This window comes from Onychostoma macrolepis, chromosome 15 (assembly GCF_012432095.1).
Source record: "Onychostoma macrolepis isolate SWU-2019 chromosome 15, ASM1243209v1, whole genome shotgun sequence".
NCBI lineage: Eukaryota > Metazoa > Chordata > Actinopteri > Cypriniformes > Cyprinidae > Onychostoma > Onychostoma macrolepis.
Window position 1 is genome coordinate 21,861,092 of NC_081169.1, and position 20,796 is coordinate 21,881,887.

General features: G+C 39.9%; 2 protein-coding genes across 2 annotated transcripts in view; one reads left to right on the forward strand and one right to left on the reverse strand.

The window, feature by feature from the left end:
• The first annotated feature begins 10,056 nt into the window (after positions 1–10,056).
• On the forward strand, positions 10,057–20,407 carry LOC131554217 (uncharacterized). Its single transcript, XM_058799415.1, has 3 exons — positions 10,057–11,474; positions 11,578–15,118; positions 20,265–20,407. Exons 1-2 carry the CDS (start codon positions 10,057–10,059, stop codon positions 14,282–14,284), a joined length of 4,125 nt encoding a protein of 1,374 aa, XP_058655398.1. The 3' UTR covers positions 14,285–15,118; positions 20,265–20,407.
• Positions 15,077–20,796, reverse strand: part of LOC131554218 (uncharacterized) — a 41,860-nt gene continuing 36,140 nt past the window's right edge. Inside the window, exon 4 of the mRNA XM_058799417.1 lies at positions 15,077–15,126. Coding sequence (XP_058655400.1) covers positions 15,077–15,126 — 50 coding nt within the window. The remainder of the gene's footprint in view (positions 15,127–20,796) is intronic.

The following is a 20,796-nucleotide window of genomic DNA, read 5'->3' on the forward strand; positions in this document are numbered from 1 at the left end:
TTGCCTTCAAGCGAGACCAATTTTGTATATTGTACCTATACCTATACACAGTTCTAGTTGCAAAAAATTTCATGATGAATGGTTTAAGACATGTCCAGGACTAATGCAATGGGGTTAGATGTATTAAAAATGGGAGGTAAATGTTTTATAGAAAGAGGCAGAGCGATAAATGTCTTTAGAAACTGTACCCAAAAAATGGCATTTTGCCCATATTGGTGCCAGTTTCTTCAGTCTACAACGATCTACAGAGAAGCTACTGAATTGCAGTGTGAACGTACCCGTAAATGGCCTATAATACAAGAAACAAAAATACAAAAGCCACAAGGAAGAATACAATTAATGGCAGATCAGGAATTTGAATGTTATGAGAAAAAGGGAAATGTTGACGTAGGAAGATTTAAAGGAAAGTGCAGCAAAATATGGCAAATACCGCGATGTACCGTTGATTATTTAGTGGTAAAAGAAGGCCCACCACCTATATTTGATGACATTGATATTCCATTAGTAGACATATGGTGGATGTGTGGATTAGAATATGGCCTTTTGACAACATTACCAGGAAAATGGTCAGGATTATGCACTAGGGTTATGTTGACACATAAAATGAGTCACATCTCTTTAGAAGAAGAAGAAACGAAGGAAGAGAAATCTAGATCGAGAAGAGCCTATGAAAAAGACCCTGCAGTTTAAAGCAAGAGATGAAGTTAAATCAGGATTTGAATCAATATTCATTTGGATTGCGCAAAATAAAAATACAGAATGGATCAATTATATATATTACAACCAGCAAAGATTTATTAATTACACTGATGACGCCTTATCACTTTTAGGAGAACAATTGGATGCAACAAGTCGAATGACATGGCAAAACAGAATAGCTTTGGACTATTTGTTAGCTGAAAAGGGAGGAGTCTGTGTTATATTTGGGGATCAATGCTGTACTTTTATACCAAATAATACTGCTCTAGAAGGAGCATTCACTGAAGTAATGATCAAATTGAAAAATCTAAGGGTTGAACTTAAAACCAATGCTGGGTCAGATGGTAAAATGTGGGATTGGTTTGATCTAAGGTTGGGAGCTTGGGGAGCATGGTTTGCTAAACTAGGAATGTTTATAGGAGTTGCCATATTAATAGGAGGTTTATTATTTTGTTGTGTATTACCTATACTAAGAACATTGGTCGTCAATGCTACTGTGAAACAAATGGAGATGATAAAAGTACCGAACAATCAACGAGTGATCACAGAAAGAAACTTGGATGAGTATTATGAAGGATTGCTAAACAAGCTGATCTTAAATGAGCAAACTTCGGATGATGGATCCAGTGACTCTGATGACTATGAAAAAGAGATGTAAGGATGAACCACATCCTAGGCGTAAGTGCTAGCCTAACCGCTGCCCATGGATGGCCCTCTACGATGCGCAAAGTATCTGGGCTGAAGATCAACGGATCTGAACTATTGTTTCTTGGAATACTCAATATATAATATTTTGAATGTTTATATGTTTTTGATATACATAACTGTGACAACCACAGGCAAGCGCTGAACCAATTGCACGCTCATGCTTATAACATTGTATTTTACTATAAAAGGAGGAAAGGAGACAGAATCTTTTACTCTCTCTTAGTCAAGGGTGGAGAGAGAGGTTTGGTTCTGCTTCTCCTCCAGAGTGCTGTCGCATCATTTAGTCATTAATGGTAAACCTGTGTGACTTATTTAGTCACTAGATAGTGTTAGCTGAAAGGACTGAATTATGAAGTAGCACTCTGGGTAGACGTAAACAAATTGTGAGACTTAATGAAGTCTCAAAGGCAGGAATGTAGAAGATTTTTATTGATATTAATCAAAATTAATTAGACATAATCAAGGTGAATTTTGCCAAAAATATATCTATTGAATCTACCATTATATCCTAAGGCCTTTGTGTCAAAATGTATACGTGGCAGACACATCTGGAAAAAATTAAGAGTGGGCTTTCTCCCCTGTACCATAACAAAGTCTAGATGGTCTCTTCTCCTCTGGGACAGATAGAATTACATACGCAAGAGAAAGGTAGGATTGTATACATATGGCGTAATGTATAGAACCCGCCTTAAAATCTTGTATATATACCAGAAACAAAGGACATTCGGGAGGCTCTTTTCTGCAGAGAGAGCTTCGATTTTATTCCTGTTGAGTAAAATCTATTTTTTCTGGCATCAAAATTCCAAGTCTGCGTCTCCTTTGAGCTGCGGGCTCGACACTTCAAGTTCCTTCATTCTAGCAGCGGCCTGCCGGAAACAAAACCAACTCGGGCCGAAGGTAAATTCACGCAACTACACCGAGTGTGGACCTGTCGCACGTACAACAGCTTTCAGCCGAGATTGGCCCAGAGAGAAAAAGCCGTCTGTCAGCCAGAAGTGTTTTGTAGAGTCGGCGCGGCTCTGGCCCATTATCTTCTCACCAATGTCGTGACTGAGCCGACAGTGCCGCATTTCAGCCGGAATCGGCCCGAGTGTGCTTGCTATCTGGGATCATCCGTGTATTTTCCGGAATCTCTGTGTGAAAGGGGTTTATGTTTGTTCGAACCGGGTTTGAACTAAACTCTGCAGGCCTGCGGCCCTCCAGGAACTGAGTTTGACACCCCTGTTCTAATCAATCAACAAAAGACAGGAAATCACTCACTCCGCTTGACTGAATAACTTTTGTAGCTTTATTAAGAATCAGTGTATGTTTAATTCATACAGTGAAGACTGTTTTGTGACAAAGTAAATCAAACAACAAAAGAAAAAAATAACTTTCTGCTCTTGACAGAATTACTTAAGTAGCTTTAATAAGAAAACATTCATTTAACCCAGAAAGGGAAGATCTGTATCAGTCGACTGTGCAGTGTGTCATTTGATTATTTCATTTATGTAGTATTTCTTACTACTTGTTCAATAAACTAAAGACCACTGTCTAATAAAAGACTGCAAATGGATCCGCACGTCTCGCGTCTTGTTTGCCCCGTTACAGTAACTTGACAGCATAGCAGTGGCGAGCGGTGACTTTTTTAACAGGGTATGCTGAGTGCTAAAATTAAATTAAATCTCATCTCCTCTCATCTCCTTTCCTCATCGCTTTTAGGACACACTCAAAGAGGAAAACACCGTGGCAGGTGTCGATTTAAAAGTATGCACATTCCTACCGCTATTTGTAAACGAAATTCATCTCCAATCCTTATTCTATCGTTTCAGGTTTATCCATAGTTATTCGAATGCTAGAAAACAGCTGATTTTCCAAGTAAAAACCGCCAAATAAGGTCTACACGTAGTTACGTTATGATATTTAATATTCAGAGCGTGGGGAGATGGGGGATTTCCCCGGTCTAAGTCTCTGCATCAACTTAATGAATCCCCATTTATTTTTTATTCCCAGTGAATAGGAGTTAAAACTCCCACCCGGATGACAATAATAGACCATGCAAAATACCAAAAAATAAATAAATAAAATGAATAAATAATAAAATAATAATAATAATAATAATAATAATATCTTTATAATATTGCCAAGTAACGTTGCAAACAACAATAAAATCACAGAAGGACTTTAACTGTAAGCGACACAAGTATACGGAAAACAAAGGTATTGTTTCCTATTTTTTCCTGATGTTTGTTATTATTTCAAATTTTATATACATTTTTATAAACTTTTTTTTAAATGTATTTACTACTTAGGCATGTTGACAATAACGCCATCAACATTGTCTATGACCAGATATGTTTTTAGTGGACTTTCACGTCACTGACGTAGATTTACAGAAAATGACCATTGTTTTCAAATAAATAATTTTACATACTTATTCTCAACACTTTATTAAGCTTTAAGTCACATCTCAAATGACAAGAGATCAACTTTTAATCATGTTTATATTCATTAGCCCGTGAACTCATTCTCTCAGACGGCCTGGGTATGCGGCGCATTCACAGTTTATGGACGGAACGCCACTGTAGCATAGGTTACAGCACATTGTTTGCTCATTGTGTTTCCAGTTCAAACCAATTGTTCCACTGAACCATGAAACAAATATTTATTTGAGGGCCAGTTTTTCCAGTTCTCTGAAAAGAACGTATTCAAATGAATGATTAATTCACGGTTACTTATCTCTAGTTATTTTATAACCAGTCATCAGAAATCTGGGACAGATCAGGAATAACAAAATAATCCAAAGAAATTGTTTCTCATGTCAGTCTCAGCAGCACCCATGAATGAACATACAGCTGCAGGTCGCAACTGGATTTAACAATATTTTATTTAAAACAAATGTATGAAGGTAAAATGACGTCAAAAAGATTTGCATGCGCAGGGTAAGATTTGTGAAAGTGTACATAAGATCGCAAGCGTAAATTAATTTAGCATTCTCAAGAAGAGAGTTGTAAAAGTGCAAATTGCATTTCAAGCGTAAGAAAAAAAGATTTGCAGCCTTTTACTGTTATTTGTAAGTGTATATCAAGTATTGTGAAACTGCAACTTCATGCTAAGGCAAAATAAATATGATCTGTATTCTTCTGACTTTCATTTTTCCGCGCTTACACTTTTGGCACTGTTGTTTCGCCCAAATACAGCCAAAAGTATTGCAAGCATGTGCCCAGTGTTTTGCAATTGAACATAACCTTATCAAGAACTGAAAAACGGATTGACTGCGTAAAACCAATATGTGTGTGTAGAAAAAAAAAATCGTTGCAACTGTCTAAATGACTTCTTGCGTGCATAGAGCAAAATGTTCCCCAAATAACCCGCTATGTACGTCTGCATCTTTGCGCTTGCAGTTTTGGCACGATTCTCTCACTGATTTCAGATTTGCAAGCGCGTGTGGAAGGCGGGACCTTCTTCTTTCAGCCAATCAGATGAAGCTCTTGCTGACTCTCGATTTACTCTTATCTGATTGGTTCAATAAAAACTCCAGACGTGAGAACACATCTTTATTTTAATTTGACTCAGCGTCATTCTTATTTCGGGGATGGTATTTTGAATGCACAGATACATATAAAAAAATAATTAATAATACAATAAAATAAAATAATAAAACAAAAAAGCATGATCCTTTATAAGCTGTGTAGGCTACCATTAGACTGACTACCATGTGTTCATTCTGAATTTCGAGCTAATATTAGGAAATGACATTTCTGTGTATTCACTCTATTTATCCTAATCATCCTCCTCCTCTTCAGCAGACCATATGATATTAGTCTGTAATCTTGATGCTACTGAAAGTATCTGCACTACTATGCATAATTTCACCATGTCTCCTGATCAGGGTTGATGCCAGATTTTTGTTTTTCCTTTAACGTGTATTTAAAGGAGATTTTACTGTACTAAATATTTACCCCTAAATTATGCATTTACCATATGTAATGCCATGTGAAACCACTAGATGGATGTATAACCATATAAAAATGTCAACATTACTGTGTATTTCATGGTTTCTGGGAATATTTGATTCAGACATAGTTATTTTGCATTTGGTTTTTCATTTAGATGTATATATTTAGACATTATTAAAGACTATATTTTGTCAAAGTAGTTGTAGTTTTTTAAATGTTGATTTGGTTTGAAGTGTCAGTTTTTGCATTACAGTCAAATCTGGAGACAAATCGCTATTAAACATTTTGATTGTAAAGTTTAACATCATTTCAGTGGTGTAGGCAGATTATCTAAAATATTAGATTTCAATGCAATGTCGAACCAATCCGATAATGTTCACTCTAGCTTGAAGATCAGTATATAAGCACATGGTAGTCAGCCTAATGGTACACAGCTTCTAAGGATCATGCTTTTTGTTTTATTATTTTATTTTATTGTATTTATTTACTTTTTAATATATATATATATGTGTGCATTAAAAATACCATCCCCGAAATAAGAATGACGCTGAGTCAAATTAAAATAAAGATGTGTTCTCACGTCTGGAGTTTTTATTGAACCAATCAGATAAGAGTAAATCGAGAGTCAGCAAGAGCTTCATCTGATTGGCTGAAAGAAGAAGGTCCCGCCTTCCACGCGCTTGCAAATCTGAAATCAGTGAGAGAATCGTGCCAAAACTGCAAGCGCAAAGACGCAGACGACACAGCGGGTTATTTGGCGAACATTTTGCTCTATGCACGCAAGAAGTCATTTAGACAGTTGCAACGATTTTTTTTTCTACACACACATATTGGTTTTACGCAGTCAATCCGTTTTGCAGTTCTTGATAAGGTTGTTTTCAATTGCAAAACACTGGGCACAGGCTTGCAATACTTTTGGCTGTATTTGGGCGAAACAACAGCGCCAAAAGTGTAAGCGGAAAAATGAAAGTCAGAAGAATACAGATCATATTTATTTTGCCTTAGCATGAAGTTTCAGTTTCACAATACTTGATATACACTTACAAAAACAGTAAAGGCTGCAAATCTTTTTTCTTACGCTTGAAATGCAATTTGCACTTTTACAACTCTTTTCTTGCGAATGCAAAATTAATTTACGCTTGCTATCTTATGTACACTTTCACAAATCTTACCCTGCGCATGCAAATCTTTTTGACGTCATTTTACCTTCATACAAATGCATATTGAAGTGCATATTGCAGCAGGCCCGGCGCCAGGATGTTAGCTGGGGTGGCATTTCAATCCCACGGGGGGGCGCCACTTCTTATATGCGCAATGACAAAACAGACACGGGCGCCTGCAAGCACACATACAAAAGTTAATAGTTTTTTAAAGTAAAGTTTTAAAGATATGTTTTAAACGTTTGCTGCATGAATTAAAAAAAACTTTTATAAAATTGCATTTAAAAAAAAAGAAAAAAAAAAAGGGTAGGCTAAGGCCAAGTCACATTTTATTATTACATTCATGAATAGACTAATGTAAAACGCTGGTAAATAAAGCTAAATGTTTACTTACATTATAATACAGATAAACATTTCTAAAAGCTTTTTAGTTGTTCTCACTTGATGATAAATCCTTTAAATTTAACGGTATTCAGAAAACTAATGAAAAATAGTAGGCTATAAGTAGCTAGTTAAACTAATCCTTTAAATTTGAAGGTATTCAGGACAGAGCAACATAAATATCAGAAAATATACGCAGCTATACAATTAAAGGACAAAGTTTTACATATGCCATTATAGCCTAATTTGTGTTTTATTTTTTAATTGTATACAATTATAAAATAAAACGCAAATTATAATCGGGCCTGTTTTAGGCTTTTCCATTTTTTTATATTTTAGATGGTGTCACGGTGATGAGAAAAATGACTCGCCATGTTCTCTGTTAAAAGTCCGTGCCCTGACATAGACTACGTTACCCATAATGCACATGTTTTTTTGTTTGTTTGCATAGTTGCTAGGCGCTTTCACTTTAGTGTGGTCCAGTCAGTGACACAAGAGCATCATTCACGGTGCACAGAATTGCCATCCTTTATTAATCCTACGCGATTCTTGTGTGTATGAGTGCTGTGTGCGTCCTTAATATGTAAGTATGGCTTTTGTATGAATGGCGCGTTTGATTGCAGAATTATTAGCCCAGTTGGCGAAGTTGTTATACTCGCGTTATTCCGTGCTATACAGATGTGGTCCATTACGGCGCTCCACATGCGCTCCTAAAGTAGCCATCCACTGTATATACTTCAGTTATTGCCTTACAAATAACTGCAAATATTATATTTAATGTATAATTCGCCTTTTTTGGTACTTTCCACCATTTGGAGATTTATAGCATTTATGCAAGTTCATTTATAGTGTTAGAGCTCCCACTAGTGGATTTTTGGTTGTACTGCGGGTCAGTTCTTTATGCATCTGTAGTAACCACAGCATACATGTTTATTAATATACATTTTATTGTATTTTCTGTTTCAGATAACCACACACACACACATATACACCCACCTACAAACACCTAATTATTCACCTGTAAACCATCATGTACCCGACTCTTCATTAATAAATTCTTAAACTGCATCATTGGATTGGCCTATTCCTTCTGACCGAGGAAGACTCAGTTGACGAACAACCCATAATCAGTCGCAGACCAGACGCACGGTCTCTTACAAGTGGTCCTTCGAGCGGATGTTTATTGGCTGAGTCAACAAGATGGCGACTCCACAAGATGAAGTTTATCAGGAGAATAGTCCAAAGCATAGTTCCCGTCCAAGAAGGAGCAGAAAGCTTCCGGGGCATCTAGCGGAGTATGAACATGACCTGTCTAATCCAGACGAGACAGAGTCATCAATCAGTAGCAGTTCAGAGGAATCTGATAAGGAGAAGACGAATAAGGAGAAGAAGAAATGGAAGAGAATGGAGGCAGTTTGGGGCAGTGTACTGAAAACAATGAATGAGATGCAAATCACTATGAAGGAGACCAGTGGTGCATTAACTAAGCGTGTGGAACAACTGGAGAGAGCATGCAAGTCATGCAGCCCTCTCCCTACTCAGAGTGATGCTCAACAGCAAGATAGAGCCGCTTCCTGCTCTACTCCAAACACCACAGCATAGCAGTGCAGGCATGAGCAGCATCCATACTACTGATCAGCTACACGTCCTGGCACCAGCAGTGAGGCAGGACATTGCAACGCCTGTGAACCTCTTAAGGCCAGTAGAACCTACTGAATCTTCACCACTGCGAAATGCAAACCCCATTCTCCATTCAGCACCAACGTCAGCTCCACTACCTTTAAGCCCTATTATTCAACCTACTTCAAATATTCAGCCAGTGCCGGTGTCATCGAACCCGGTAGCTCAACCTGTACAGCAGTCAGGCGCAGTGCTAGTACCTCAACCTGCATTTCAGCCCGCGACCATGACACCGCCTGTACCGCCACCCAGGGTGAATACTGCATTTCAGCCCGCAGGTCAGTCTGCACATTGGCCCGCGCCAAAGCCTGCACCACAGCTGAGAATCCCTGTGGCCCATCCAGGTATTCAGCCGGCAACGCTACCTGCTCCGCCCCCCAGAATGAGTTACGTGATTCAACCTGCTCTACAACCTGTCAATCAAGTAGCCCAATCAGTACAGTTTGGGAGGCTTGAACCACGTCAAGCTGACCCCCTATACAGTCAGAGGTACCAACACCCGCAGCCTCCAGGCAGCTCCACCCAGGTACACTCTGCACAATCCCACGACCTTTCTGCAGTCTCAGCGTCACTGTATCAGCCACCACCGGGGATATCAGCACAGCAGATTTATAGCCAGCTTTATGCAGCTCCACCGCCTGATTCTACCCGCTACTACTCTGCTGCCTATCCATCGGCCTCTGCCTACCCCTCACTGCCTGCTGCATTTACTGCACAAGACGCAATACCTCCCGCAGCTGAAGTCACCCAGCCAAACATGATGGAGATGATCTTAGCGTCTTCATATGGCATCCCGAAGCCTAGACTGGTGACATTTAAATCAGGCAGAGAGAGTGACTTTGTATTACTGAGGAAGGGACTGGACAGCCTACTTGGGCCACATGCTCATCTCACAGAGGAGTATAAATATCACATTCTGATAGATCAGTTAGAGCACCCATGTGCGTTACAAGTGGCCAGGCGCTATATTCACGATCGCACTCCCTACACTAGTGCGATGAGAGCTTTGGAGCAGAGATATGGGCAACCCAGGCAATTGGTCCAGAGGGAACTGAGTGCTATACTTAACTGCTCTCCTATTAAGGCAGGTGACCCTCAAGCCTTTGAAGATTTCTCCCTGGCGGTATCCAGCCTAGTAGGCCTCCTCAGTACTATGGATGATGTAGCAGCCAGTGAGCTTCAGTGTGGTTCACACGTAGACAGGTTACTCACTAAGCTTCCGCCTAGCTACAGAGACAGTTTCATTGAGTACTGCATCACACGTGGTATCATACGTACTGGTAGCAGTTGCACCTACAATATGTATGACTTCTCCGGGTGGCTGGAGCGCAAGTCTCAAGTTCTACAGTTATCACAGCAAGCCATTCAGCCACAGCCCTCAGACAGACCACGCCCAGAGGGGCAACCACAGAGCCTATGCAGGGTCCAGGGCACAGAGTAAGTCTACATCCATCTATTATGGCTCAGATCCCGTTCAAACACAGCGAAAGATGGACACTAAGGCACAAATTACTAATCCTTCTCCCTCCTCTAAGAAGAAGCAGTTTAAACCATATTGCCCATACTGTGAAGGGACAGAGCACTACCTCAGCGGCTGTGTAGATTTTAAGAAGTTAGACCTCAAAGCTGTAGCTTCTTGGATGAAAGAAAAATCCAAATGTTGGCGCTGTGGCCGTAAACATACCCCCGAGCAGTGCACTCTTAAGAAGATGTGCAGCACCTGTGGAGAACAGCACTTATTAGTGCTTCATGATCTGGCTGAAGCGAAGAGGAGGGACCCGAATATCCTAACAGTGAGCACCAGCCGAGTGTTTTTGGCTCCTATTAGCCACTCTAGCCGTGTAATGCTTAAGGTTGTGCCCATCCAGTTACACTATCAAAGGAAATCTCTGGACACATATGCTCTTCTTGATGATGGCTCAGAGAAAACTATTATACTCCCTGCTGCTGTTAAGTTGTTAGGCTTAATCCAGGAGGAGGAAACTCTGTCTCTGCGCACTATTCGTCAAGATGTGATCCATATTAAAGGAGGCTATGTTTCTTTCCATGTGTCCCCAAAGGCTAAGCCGAAAATACGTTACAAGATAACGCGCGCCTTCACCGCCCAACAACTCAGCCTAGCTGAACAGTCATGCCCAGTGGAGCTCCTAAAGGAGAAGTATCACCACCTACAGCGAGTGCAGCTTGAAGGATTCAATCAGATTCAGCCACTTGTGTTAATCGGTTCTGACAATGCTCATCTCATAACTCCTGTTTGTTCTATCCTGCGAGGTTCAGCCCAAGGACCTGTCGCCGTCTGCACCAAGCTCGGGTGGACCATCCAGGGTCCGAGCTGCAGTATGCCCACACAGCAAGGGGAGGCGCACTGCCTGAACATATCATGCCTTTCTCCCGCCATTGCCCTTCAACAGGATGTACAGCGCCTGTGGCAACTAGATGCTCCTCTTCATAGACCTGGGAAGGAGGTCACACGCTCAAAGGAGGACCAAGAGGCCATAGCCATGTTAGAGGCCAAGACCATCAGAGTACCTGTGGATGGTGTAGAGCGATATGCCACCCCCCTGCTCAGGAAGAAGGACTTCCCACAGATGCATGTCTCCTCTGAAGTAGTTAAAGGCCTTCTGAGGTCCACTGAGCGTAAGCTAGCTAAGAATCCTGACCTGGCACTCAAATACAACCAGGAGATCAAGAGGTTGATAGATTCTGGTTATGTGGTAAAGCTGACTCAAGAGATTCATAGCTCTACTGAATCTTGGTATGTACCACACCACATTGTACATCACAATAACAAATCTCGGGTGGTCTTTAACTGCTCCTTTGAGTTCCAGGGGACCGTTCTTAACCACTACCTCCTGCCAGGACCTACCCTGGGGCCTACACTGCTGGGTGTGCTCCTGCGTTTCCGCCAGTATCCTGTAGCAGTGAGCGGAGACATAAAAGCTATGTTTCACCAGATCCGCCTGCTCCTGAAGACTGCCCCTACTGCGGTTTTTATGGAGACTGTGAAACAGAGAGGCCCCAGATGTACATGAGTGGAGAGTCCTGCCCTTTGGGACAACGTGTAGCCCCTGCTGTGCTACCTTTGCCCTTCAGAGCCACGTAAGGGAGCACAGGGACACATATAAAGACATCTACGACTCTGTCCACACAGCTTTCTACGTGGACAACTGCCTGCAGTCCCTTTCTGACCCCCAAGAGGCCAAGTTACTCATTGACAGAATGAGAGAGCTGCTTATCCAAGGCGGATTTGAGATACGCCAGTGGGCTAGCAACATCCCTGAGGTGGTCGCTCATCTGCCAGGTACGGCCAGGTCAGATAGCTGTGAACTGTGGCTAAACCTTAAAAGCCTTGATCCTCAGGAGTCAACACTGGGTCTCAGCTGGCACTGCACTACTGACGTCCTGGGATACAAGCACCGTCCTGTAACCTACACAACTGTGACGCTGCGCAGTGTCTACAAAGTACTGGCCAGTCAGTATGACCCATTGGGTTATATCTGCCCCTACACTACAAGAGCAAAGCTCATTGTGCAGGCCCTATGGAGCACAGAAAGAGGATGGGATGAGCCCATAGAAGGAAACCTGCTTCAGTCCTGGCTCGAATGGGAAAAGGAATTGCTTTATCTCCAGTATATCACTATTCCCCGATGTTACGCTCCTCCTCACAACAGCAACAGTGCTACATATGAGGCTCACATCTTCTGTGACGCCTCAGAGAAGGCGTATGGAGCTGTGGCATATCTCAGAGTTATAGAGCAGCAGGCTCACATCTCCACCTCCTTCATCATGGCACGCTCCAGAGTAGCACCCCGCAAGCAGGTGTCGATACCCCGACTGGAGCTGTGTGCTGCGCTCACTGGAGCCCAACTGGCCAAGGTACTCCAAACTGAGCTCTCACTACCCCTTCACTCTGTCTACATGTGGACAGATTCCACTACAGTGCTTCAGTGGATCCAGTCCAGCTCCTGCAGGTACAAAGTTTTTGTCGGGACTCGGATCTGTGAGATACAGGAGCTGACCTCTCCGGAACAGTGGGGGTATGTGAACTCTAGTGATAATCCAGCCGATGACATCACAAGAGGGAAACCACTTTCAGAGCTCACGGTCTCCAGCCGATGGTCACATGGTCCACACTTTCTAACACAGACTCCTGACACCTGGCCGAAGCCCCCGACAGAGTTCCTAGAATGTGGCAGTGAAGAACTCAGAAAGACCGCCTTCTGTGGCCTTACAAATGTATCACCAAGTCTGCCAGATCCAGCACAGTACACATCTTTAGATGATTTGATTCTGGCCACTCACCAATCCTTTCAGGGGGCGGCTACCACCTCCTACACGGCAAGTGAGCGCCTGGAGGTAGAGACCCAGCTGCTTCAATCTGCGCAGAAGGACAGCTTCCCAGAGGAGGTCCAAGCATTACAAGCAGGTAACCCTGTTCGCCCGAGCAGTCGTCTCAGCGCCCTTTCCCCTGAGTATGACAGCCCCAGTGGACTAGTAAGAGTGGGAGGCCGCCTGCGTCAAGCTACAGATGTAGACCCTGACAGCATACACCCAGTTGTGTTATTACCTGATCACCCTCTGACTCAGCTCATTATAAAGCACTATGATGTTCAGCTGTTTCACCCTGGTGCAGAGAGACTCTATGCAGAGTTACGCCGCACCTACTGGATCCTCAGAGGTCGCCAGGCCATTAAGAAACATCAGTACCGGTGTGTAGACTGTAGGAGATGGCGCGCCTCACCCTGCACACCAAAGATGGCTGACCTTCCCTCATCTCGGCTGAGACTCTACAAACCGCCCTTCTGGTCTACAGGCGTAGACTGTTTCGGACCATACCTGATTAAGATTGGGCGTAGGAGAGAGAAACGCTGGGGAATCATCTACAAATGCCTCACCACTAGATGCGTCCACCTAGATCTCATCCCTAGCCTCGATACCGACTCTTTCTTAATGTCCTTACGCAGGTTTATTGCACGCCGTGGAAAGCCGTACGAGCTGTGGTCCGACCGGGGCACCAATTTCAGAGGCGGCCACAAAGAACTACAGAGTGCCTTTGAGAGCATGGCACCAGAGTTGCAGCAGCAACTGGCTAAGCAGACTATCAACTTCCACTTCAACCCACCATACTCTCCTCATTTCGGGGGAGCCTGGGAGAGGGAAATCAGATCGGTTAAGTCAGCCCTGCAAGTCGTCCTGAAAGACCAAGTTGTGGCAGAGGAAGTGCTCCTAACAGCTCTCATAGAAGTTGAAGGGCTCCTTAATTCTAAACCACTCGGATATGCCTCCTCTGATGTGGCTGACCCGGACCCCATCACGCCAAACCTGCAGCTAATGGGGCGGCGCGATGCTGCATTGCCACAGGCAGTATACGGCCCTCAGGATGCCCTTTCCAACCGAAGATGGAAACACAGTCAGGTGATCAGTGATCATTTCTGGAAACGCTTTGTCCAGAACTACCTCCCAGGGCTTCAGCTGAGACATAAATGGAGAAAACCCACTGATAATGCTGCTGTGGGACAAATTGTGATGATCATTGACTCCAACCTTCCTAGAGGACTTTGGCCTGTTGGGACCATCACTAAGGTTTTCCCAGGGACAGATGGTGTTGTTCGAGCTGCAGAGGTGAAGGTTAAAGACAGTATCTACATTCGCCCGGTAACCAAACTGGTGGAGCTCCCTGAAATGCCTGAGGATTCAGGTGGCACTACTTCACACTAGTTGACTTTTGAATGAGTGTATTTGCCAGGCAAATACAGGGGCGGCTGTTAAAAGTCCGTGCCCTGACATAGACTACGTTACCCATAATGCACATGTTTTTTTGTTTGTTTGCATAGTTGCTAGGCGCTTTCACTTTAGTGTGGTCCAGTCAGTGACACAAGAGCATCATTCACGGTGCACAGAATTGCCATCCTTTATTAATCCTACGCGATTCTTGTGTGTATGAGTGCTGTGTGCGTCCTTAATATGTAAGTATGGCTTTTGTATGAATGGCGCGTTTGATTGCAGAATTATTAGCCCAGTTGGCGAAGTTGTTATACTCGCGTTATTCCGTGCTATACAGATGTGGTCCATTACGGCGCTCCACATGCGCTCCTAAAGTAGCCATCCACTGTATATACTTCAGTTATTGCCTTACAAATAACTGCAAATATTATATTTAATGTATAATTCGCCTTTTTTGGTACTTTCCACCATTTGGAGATTTATAGCATTTATGCAAGTTCATTTATAGTGTTAGAGCTCCCACTAGTGGATTTTTGGTTGTACTGCGGGTCAGTTCTTTATGCATCTGTAGTAACCACAGCATACATGTTTATTAATATACATTTTATTGTATTTTCTGTTTCAGATAACCACACACACACACATATACACCCACCTACAAACACCTAATTATTCACCTGTAAACCATCATGTACCCGACTCTTCATTAATAAATTCTTAAACTGCATCATTGGATTGGCCTATTCCTTCTGACCGAGGAAGACTCAGTTGACGAACAACCCATAATCAGTCGCAGACCAGACGCACACGGTCTCTTACATTCTCATTGTACGTGCCTTTAGAGAGAAATGCAACTTTACAGATTACACAGTGAAAGGGGTTTTACTTTCGATTTGAATTATTTCGTTTTAAAATGGTATTTTAAAGCTTTTCATAGATACATTTATCATATCTGTGAGTCAGTTTCGCTGAGTTTCGGTTCATCAAAGCGCTCGTTCAAGACCATCAGAAAGCGCATCCTCTGGTTTCCTATTTAGGCTATTTTATAAAGGTACAACGTTTTGTTGATATTGTGAATGCACACAAATAAAAGACCCTTTAAAGTTCCGAATGATGTATTTATCTTACCATAATGAGCAAAAATTACGGTGTAGGCCTGTTTTAAGTTGTTTCTATTGTAAGAACAAAATGCAGTTGATCGTGCTGGCGGCTCCATGTCCTGCAGAGCACGCTTCAGCGCGCTTCAGATATGTAAACAACATGTAGTCATGGATTTGAAATGGTGAAAGAAAGTCACGAACTTGTTCAGAAGGTTTACTTTACACTCTTAAGAAAAATGGTTCTAAACAGTACCAGAAAAGGTTTCTTCGGCTTGTAACAATAGCAGAACCATTTTTAGTGCTAAATGGAACCTTTTTTATAGGGTTCCATATAGAACCATGCTTTGAAAATGCTATATAGGACCTTATTGATATTAAATAACTTTTTTAATGATAGTTTTTCATTAATATTAGTATGTTAATATCATTAATATTAGTATTATTTGTATACATTATTTATTAATGTTGTTTTCCCCTTCTATCTGCCTGGTCTTATAATATCTTGAAGTGTTTATTATAGGGTTTTACATAAAATCAACAACAACAACAACGTGTCAATTAGGTACTTTTTTTAATGACATGAAATTGTTGCAAAAATTATATCTTTTTTTAGAGTGTAGTATTCCCAATACACTCCAATGCATCTGTAGCAACACACTTTTTTTCCATTAATGGTTCTTTAATGTCCCGTACGGACAACGACAGCGTTGCACTTGGAAATGTGGACTGAATGAATTATTAAATGAAAAAAAAATTAAATTATTAAAATATTAAAATTATCCTGACCAGCCCTCGAAACTACACAAAAAGTTGAAATGTCAAATTAATTCAGAGACGTTAACTACATGAAAACTAACAAAATGTATTAAAATAATTAATATACATAACATAAATCTGCAGCGTACTGCGAAACCGTTAAACCACCAAAGCATTTCATTGCATTTTACATTAACATATGTGTAGTAGGGTTGCACGATACACCGGTACTACGGTAGTATCGCGATACTAAAGCTTAAAAATACCCGCGGTGCCATTGCATTTTTTAAACGGTAGTATCGTCCATACGGTACCGTAAGATATGTTGTATGCACGGCACGACACTGTTTAGAACGTTCATTTGAACATGCATGCCAGCAGAAACATTACAAGTTGATTGCCAATTGTCTTTCTGCTGTGCTTTGTGTATAACGTTACGCGTTATATGGTGCTGAGTGTTTCCCAATGCTTCAGTTCAGTTTGCAATGGGAAGTCGCACTTGCACGTCATTGTTCATGCTGCAGTTTATCAGAAGAAAGGGTCTGATTCAGACCATCTTATGTCATTTAAAAAAAACAGCAGCTCAAGCATCACTTATTCAACATCATAATATCTTACAAGAAAGTATTCTCACAGTTTAATTAATTTGACCACTTCTAGAACAGGTGTAATAGTTCGTTTCTGGAAGCATCTTTGCGATCACGAATGCAAATCCATTCATCAGCATAGCGGCTTTGCACTTGGTTCTTATCAATCATTATGTATATTTTGTTTATTCATTTATAATGTTATGTTTTAATATACATGCTGCTAACTCGGAAATTTCAAGATACAAGAACAAAAAAATGCTCCTGACAGTTCGGCAATACGACACGAGCAAGAGTGCTGTTTTTGTTTTGTTTGTGTTCGAATCCAAATCCGCGTTGATTTGGGCGAATCACTGATTCACTGAGCCATTCATAAAAACAGTCATTTGATTCGCTCCTGAAGGATTCAGCCGTTTTGAAAGAATCGTTTGAATGACTCGGTGATTCAATCACGAACTTCTGCCACCTGCTGGCCGTTTTTAAGTTTCCCATCTAAAAGTAGGCATATTACATTATTTTCCAACATATTTCTATATTCAGAATTTAGTATTTAAAAAACTAATCTCATAACATTATTTATACAATTATGTATAAATGCCACATCTAAATGTCACTCCATGCTGCTTCTGTGCAGTGCTAAGATGAGTTTTGTTTAGATCATTTCATGGATAACAATAGCCAGTCATTCATTCACATTAAGTATTCAGAGAATAATATTGTCTGTTTTCACTTACATCTATTTATTTATTTTGTAGAATTGAATTTTAAATTAACACAATACTGCATGGTATCGTGATACTTCAGCTGGCATAGTGTCGTAAGACATTTTTATGGTATCGTGACAACCCTAATGTGTAGTGCATTGAGAGTTGAACCGTGCAGAGACAATGGGCAGAGATGTTACGGATGGGTTTATGCACTGAAACGAGCAGGCTGTACTATTCAGACAGAACAGGCTGTCGATGAGTGACAGAGCAGAATAAGGATGGAGAAAAGTGTGGATGCGCTGTCCTTGAACGATGTTCAACTCGGTTTTGTTAATATTTTGCTTAGCCTATAATTTATATGACAGATGGTGACAGTGTTTCCTTCAGCCAATGTTCAAATGTCTGTGCCCAATGTTCCACTGATGTTCTCTGGATAATTGAGTTGGCTGGTATGCTTGGGGGTGTTAGTAAAAGGCAATTTCTTAAGCTGTGCCATTATTTATAAAGGTTAATTTATTGTATTAGAAGCACACAATAACTGTGCCATTAGCACATTTCAAGTTTACTTAGAATTGCCATTGCAATGCATCTTAAAGTCACTAAATGTAAGGGATAGTATGACCTCAGTTTGTTATTAGTATAATATTAATGTATGTTCAACACTCTTAGTAATTGAATTGCAATTGTAATGTAACCAAAATACATTTGAAGTTCATGCTGAATGAATTCTGCATTTAAAAAAATTAAATAAAAGAGTGGATATTTAAAGTGTACTTAAGTATACTTGGAACAGTTCCACTTTAGCACAAACAAATATATTTAATACAACTTTGGTTGAACTTCAGCATTTCTTTTGCACAACTAAAATGCATTTAGTACAAAATTAGTTGTTCCAATTTAGCAGACTTTAAGTATACTAATTTATAGTGTGCCACAAATATATTTAGTTATACTAAAGTACATACCAATAAATTATACTTAAGTATACTATTTTTTCACTAGGGAAATAACATTAAAATGGAAATATATTGATCATTATAGACCTCGCGCTGGTAGTTTTGATTAGAATACATCACATCCAGTCAGGCAGTCAGTCTAGCCGCAAAAGTTCAAATATTTTAATTAGTGCTGTCAAACGATTAATCGCATCCAAAATAAAAGTTTTTGTTTACATAATATATGTATATGTGCTGTGTATATTTATTATGTATATATAAATACACACACGTGTATGTATATATTTCAGAAAAATATCTTATGTTTATATATTAAATATATTTATTTATAATATAAATTATGTGAATATAAATATAGACATGTAAATACATGTAAATATTTTCAAAATATATGCTGTATGTGTGTATATTTATATATGCATAATAAATATACACAGAACACACACATATATTATGTGAACAAAAACTTTTATTTGGGATGCGATTAATCGCGATTAATCGTTTGACAGCACTAATTTGAATTGGATCCGAATTTTCCGCATACGCATATGATCGGAACTCCACACAGCTCCCGCACTACTCTCCATTCGAAATGAATGACTTCTGTCGCTTGTCGTTTGTCGGAGATAGTGGAACGAGTGGTTTTTAAAATTGAAAGGTTCTAATTATTGTTTTTAGTGTAAATGGGAATTAACCTAAAAATTTGACAACTTTTCACCAAAATTATGTGGAAAAATGCAGAATTAAAGAATGGCTATATTCACACTATATTTTGGTTTTATATAGGCTATATTCCTTCACAAAAAGAGTAACTCAGGAGTGAGGCAACATTAAAGCAGAGGAGAAACTCTCAGAAGTTTAGAAACCTTTGTCTGTTACCAGCTCAGCCAGCTCAGCTTGTTAAAACTTCTATGGAATCCTGTGAACCCTTGATAGTTTGTTTCTTTAGGGAGATGGGTGCCATTTTGGCTGTGTTCATCTAGTTTTTCCTGTTTTGTTGCTAGATAGGTAGTTGGTTGGCTACAATTTTGTTGTTGATTTTAGCTTAGTTTACTCCCAAGGCAGAACTTTTTGTTTGTTTGAGCAACCTAGGCTTCAGATGGTAATATCAAATATAAACATTATTTTGAATTATGAAATTATTTTTTCAATAAAAATAAAATTAATAAAATAATTGTATATTTCCAAACTTCTATATCAAAAAGTATGAGAATTATTTTATTTAGAATATTGCAAAGGTCAATAATGTGTATTTGTTTTCATGTTTTATATGTAATAGAACTGCCCTCTATTAACCCTCTGGTGCTGTTTGAGTGGTGGTCAAAAATGACTGAATTTGTTTCAGTGAAATTAATGTATTTAATATTCTATATTTTAGTTCGATAATGTTTTTTATTTAATATTTTGCATTTTTATGGGATTTCCATCTTAAGCTGTTATAAATCTTAAATGCTTTGGAGCACAGACTTATGTTTGGTCTCTTTTTAAATAACGCTTGGCAGATTATTCAAAATAGTGAAACAAAAAAAGTTAGCGAAGTTTAAGTTTATTATTATCAAAAATTAACAAAAATCCTATTTTTAAAATTTATATAAAATATATTTTCCAAAATGTTTAACTCTAAATAAAATCAAAGCCATAAATCTAAACAAGTTTGAGTTTGATATCTAAAAACAAAAGTGATTTCAGTATATTTTTGTTTGGGCATAGTACCAAACATTTCCATTAGATGAAATTCACCGCCACCTCGGCCATTTCTGACTGCGAACAGTACAAGTGTGTGTGTGACTCTTCTTTACAGGACCATTCAACCTTTTTGAATTATGTCTACATTTTTTTTTTACATTATGTCATTTCCTCCTTCCAAGGCGTATCCCTCGTCTCCAACGATCTTCTAGAACATTCTTCGTTCCCCAGCTCCTGGATCCCAACTCTCACCTCTCAGTGCTGTGTGTGTGCTCTTCAAGTCTGGTAATCCAGTTATCATTCCATCCAGAGTCTCATTTGTCTCCTAACGTCCATATCTTGTTGAACTTTGATTGTCAATAAATACACCCGTTGAGGGTTTTGTCACTTACCATCTGTCTGAGTCTGTGTTCCCTGACAACTGGATGATACAATTAATGGCAAAAGGAATGGCTTAAAATAATGGCCTAAGACTTTTGCACAGTGTATTATACATATACTGTATAGAATAAAAAAAAAAAAAAAAACTTGTACAGTGGTGTGAAGCAACACATTTGAATTGTACTTCCGTTTTAAATGGTATTGAGCTGTTAAATTTAAGTATATATACTCCAGTGGGCTATATTTAGTTTTATTTAGTTTAAATTGCAGAACATGCATCTCTGTCTGCATTTCATTTTAATCCATTATGAATTCAAGCTAAAGTGTCTGGCA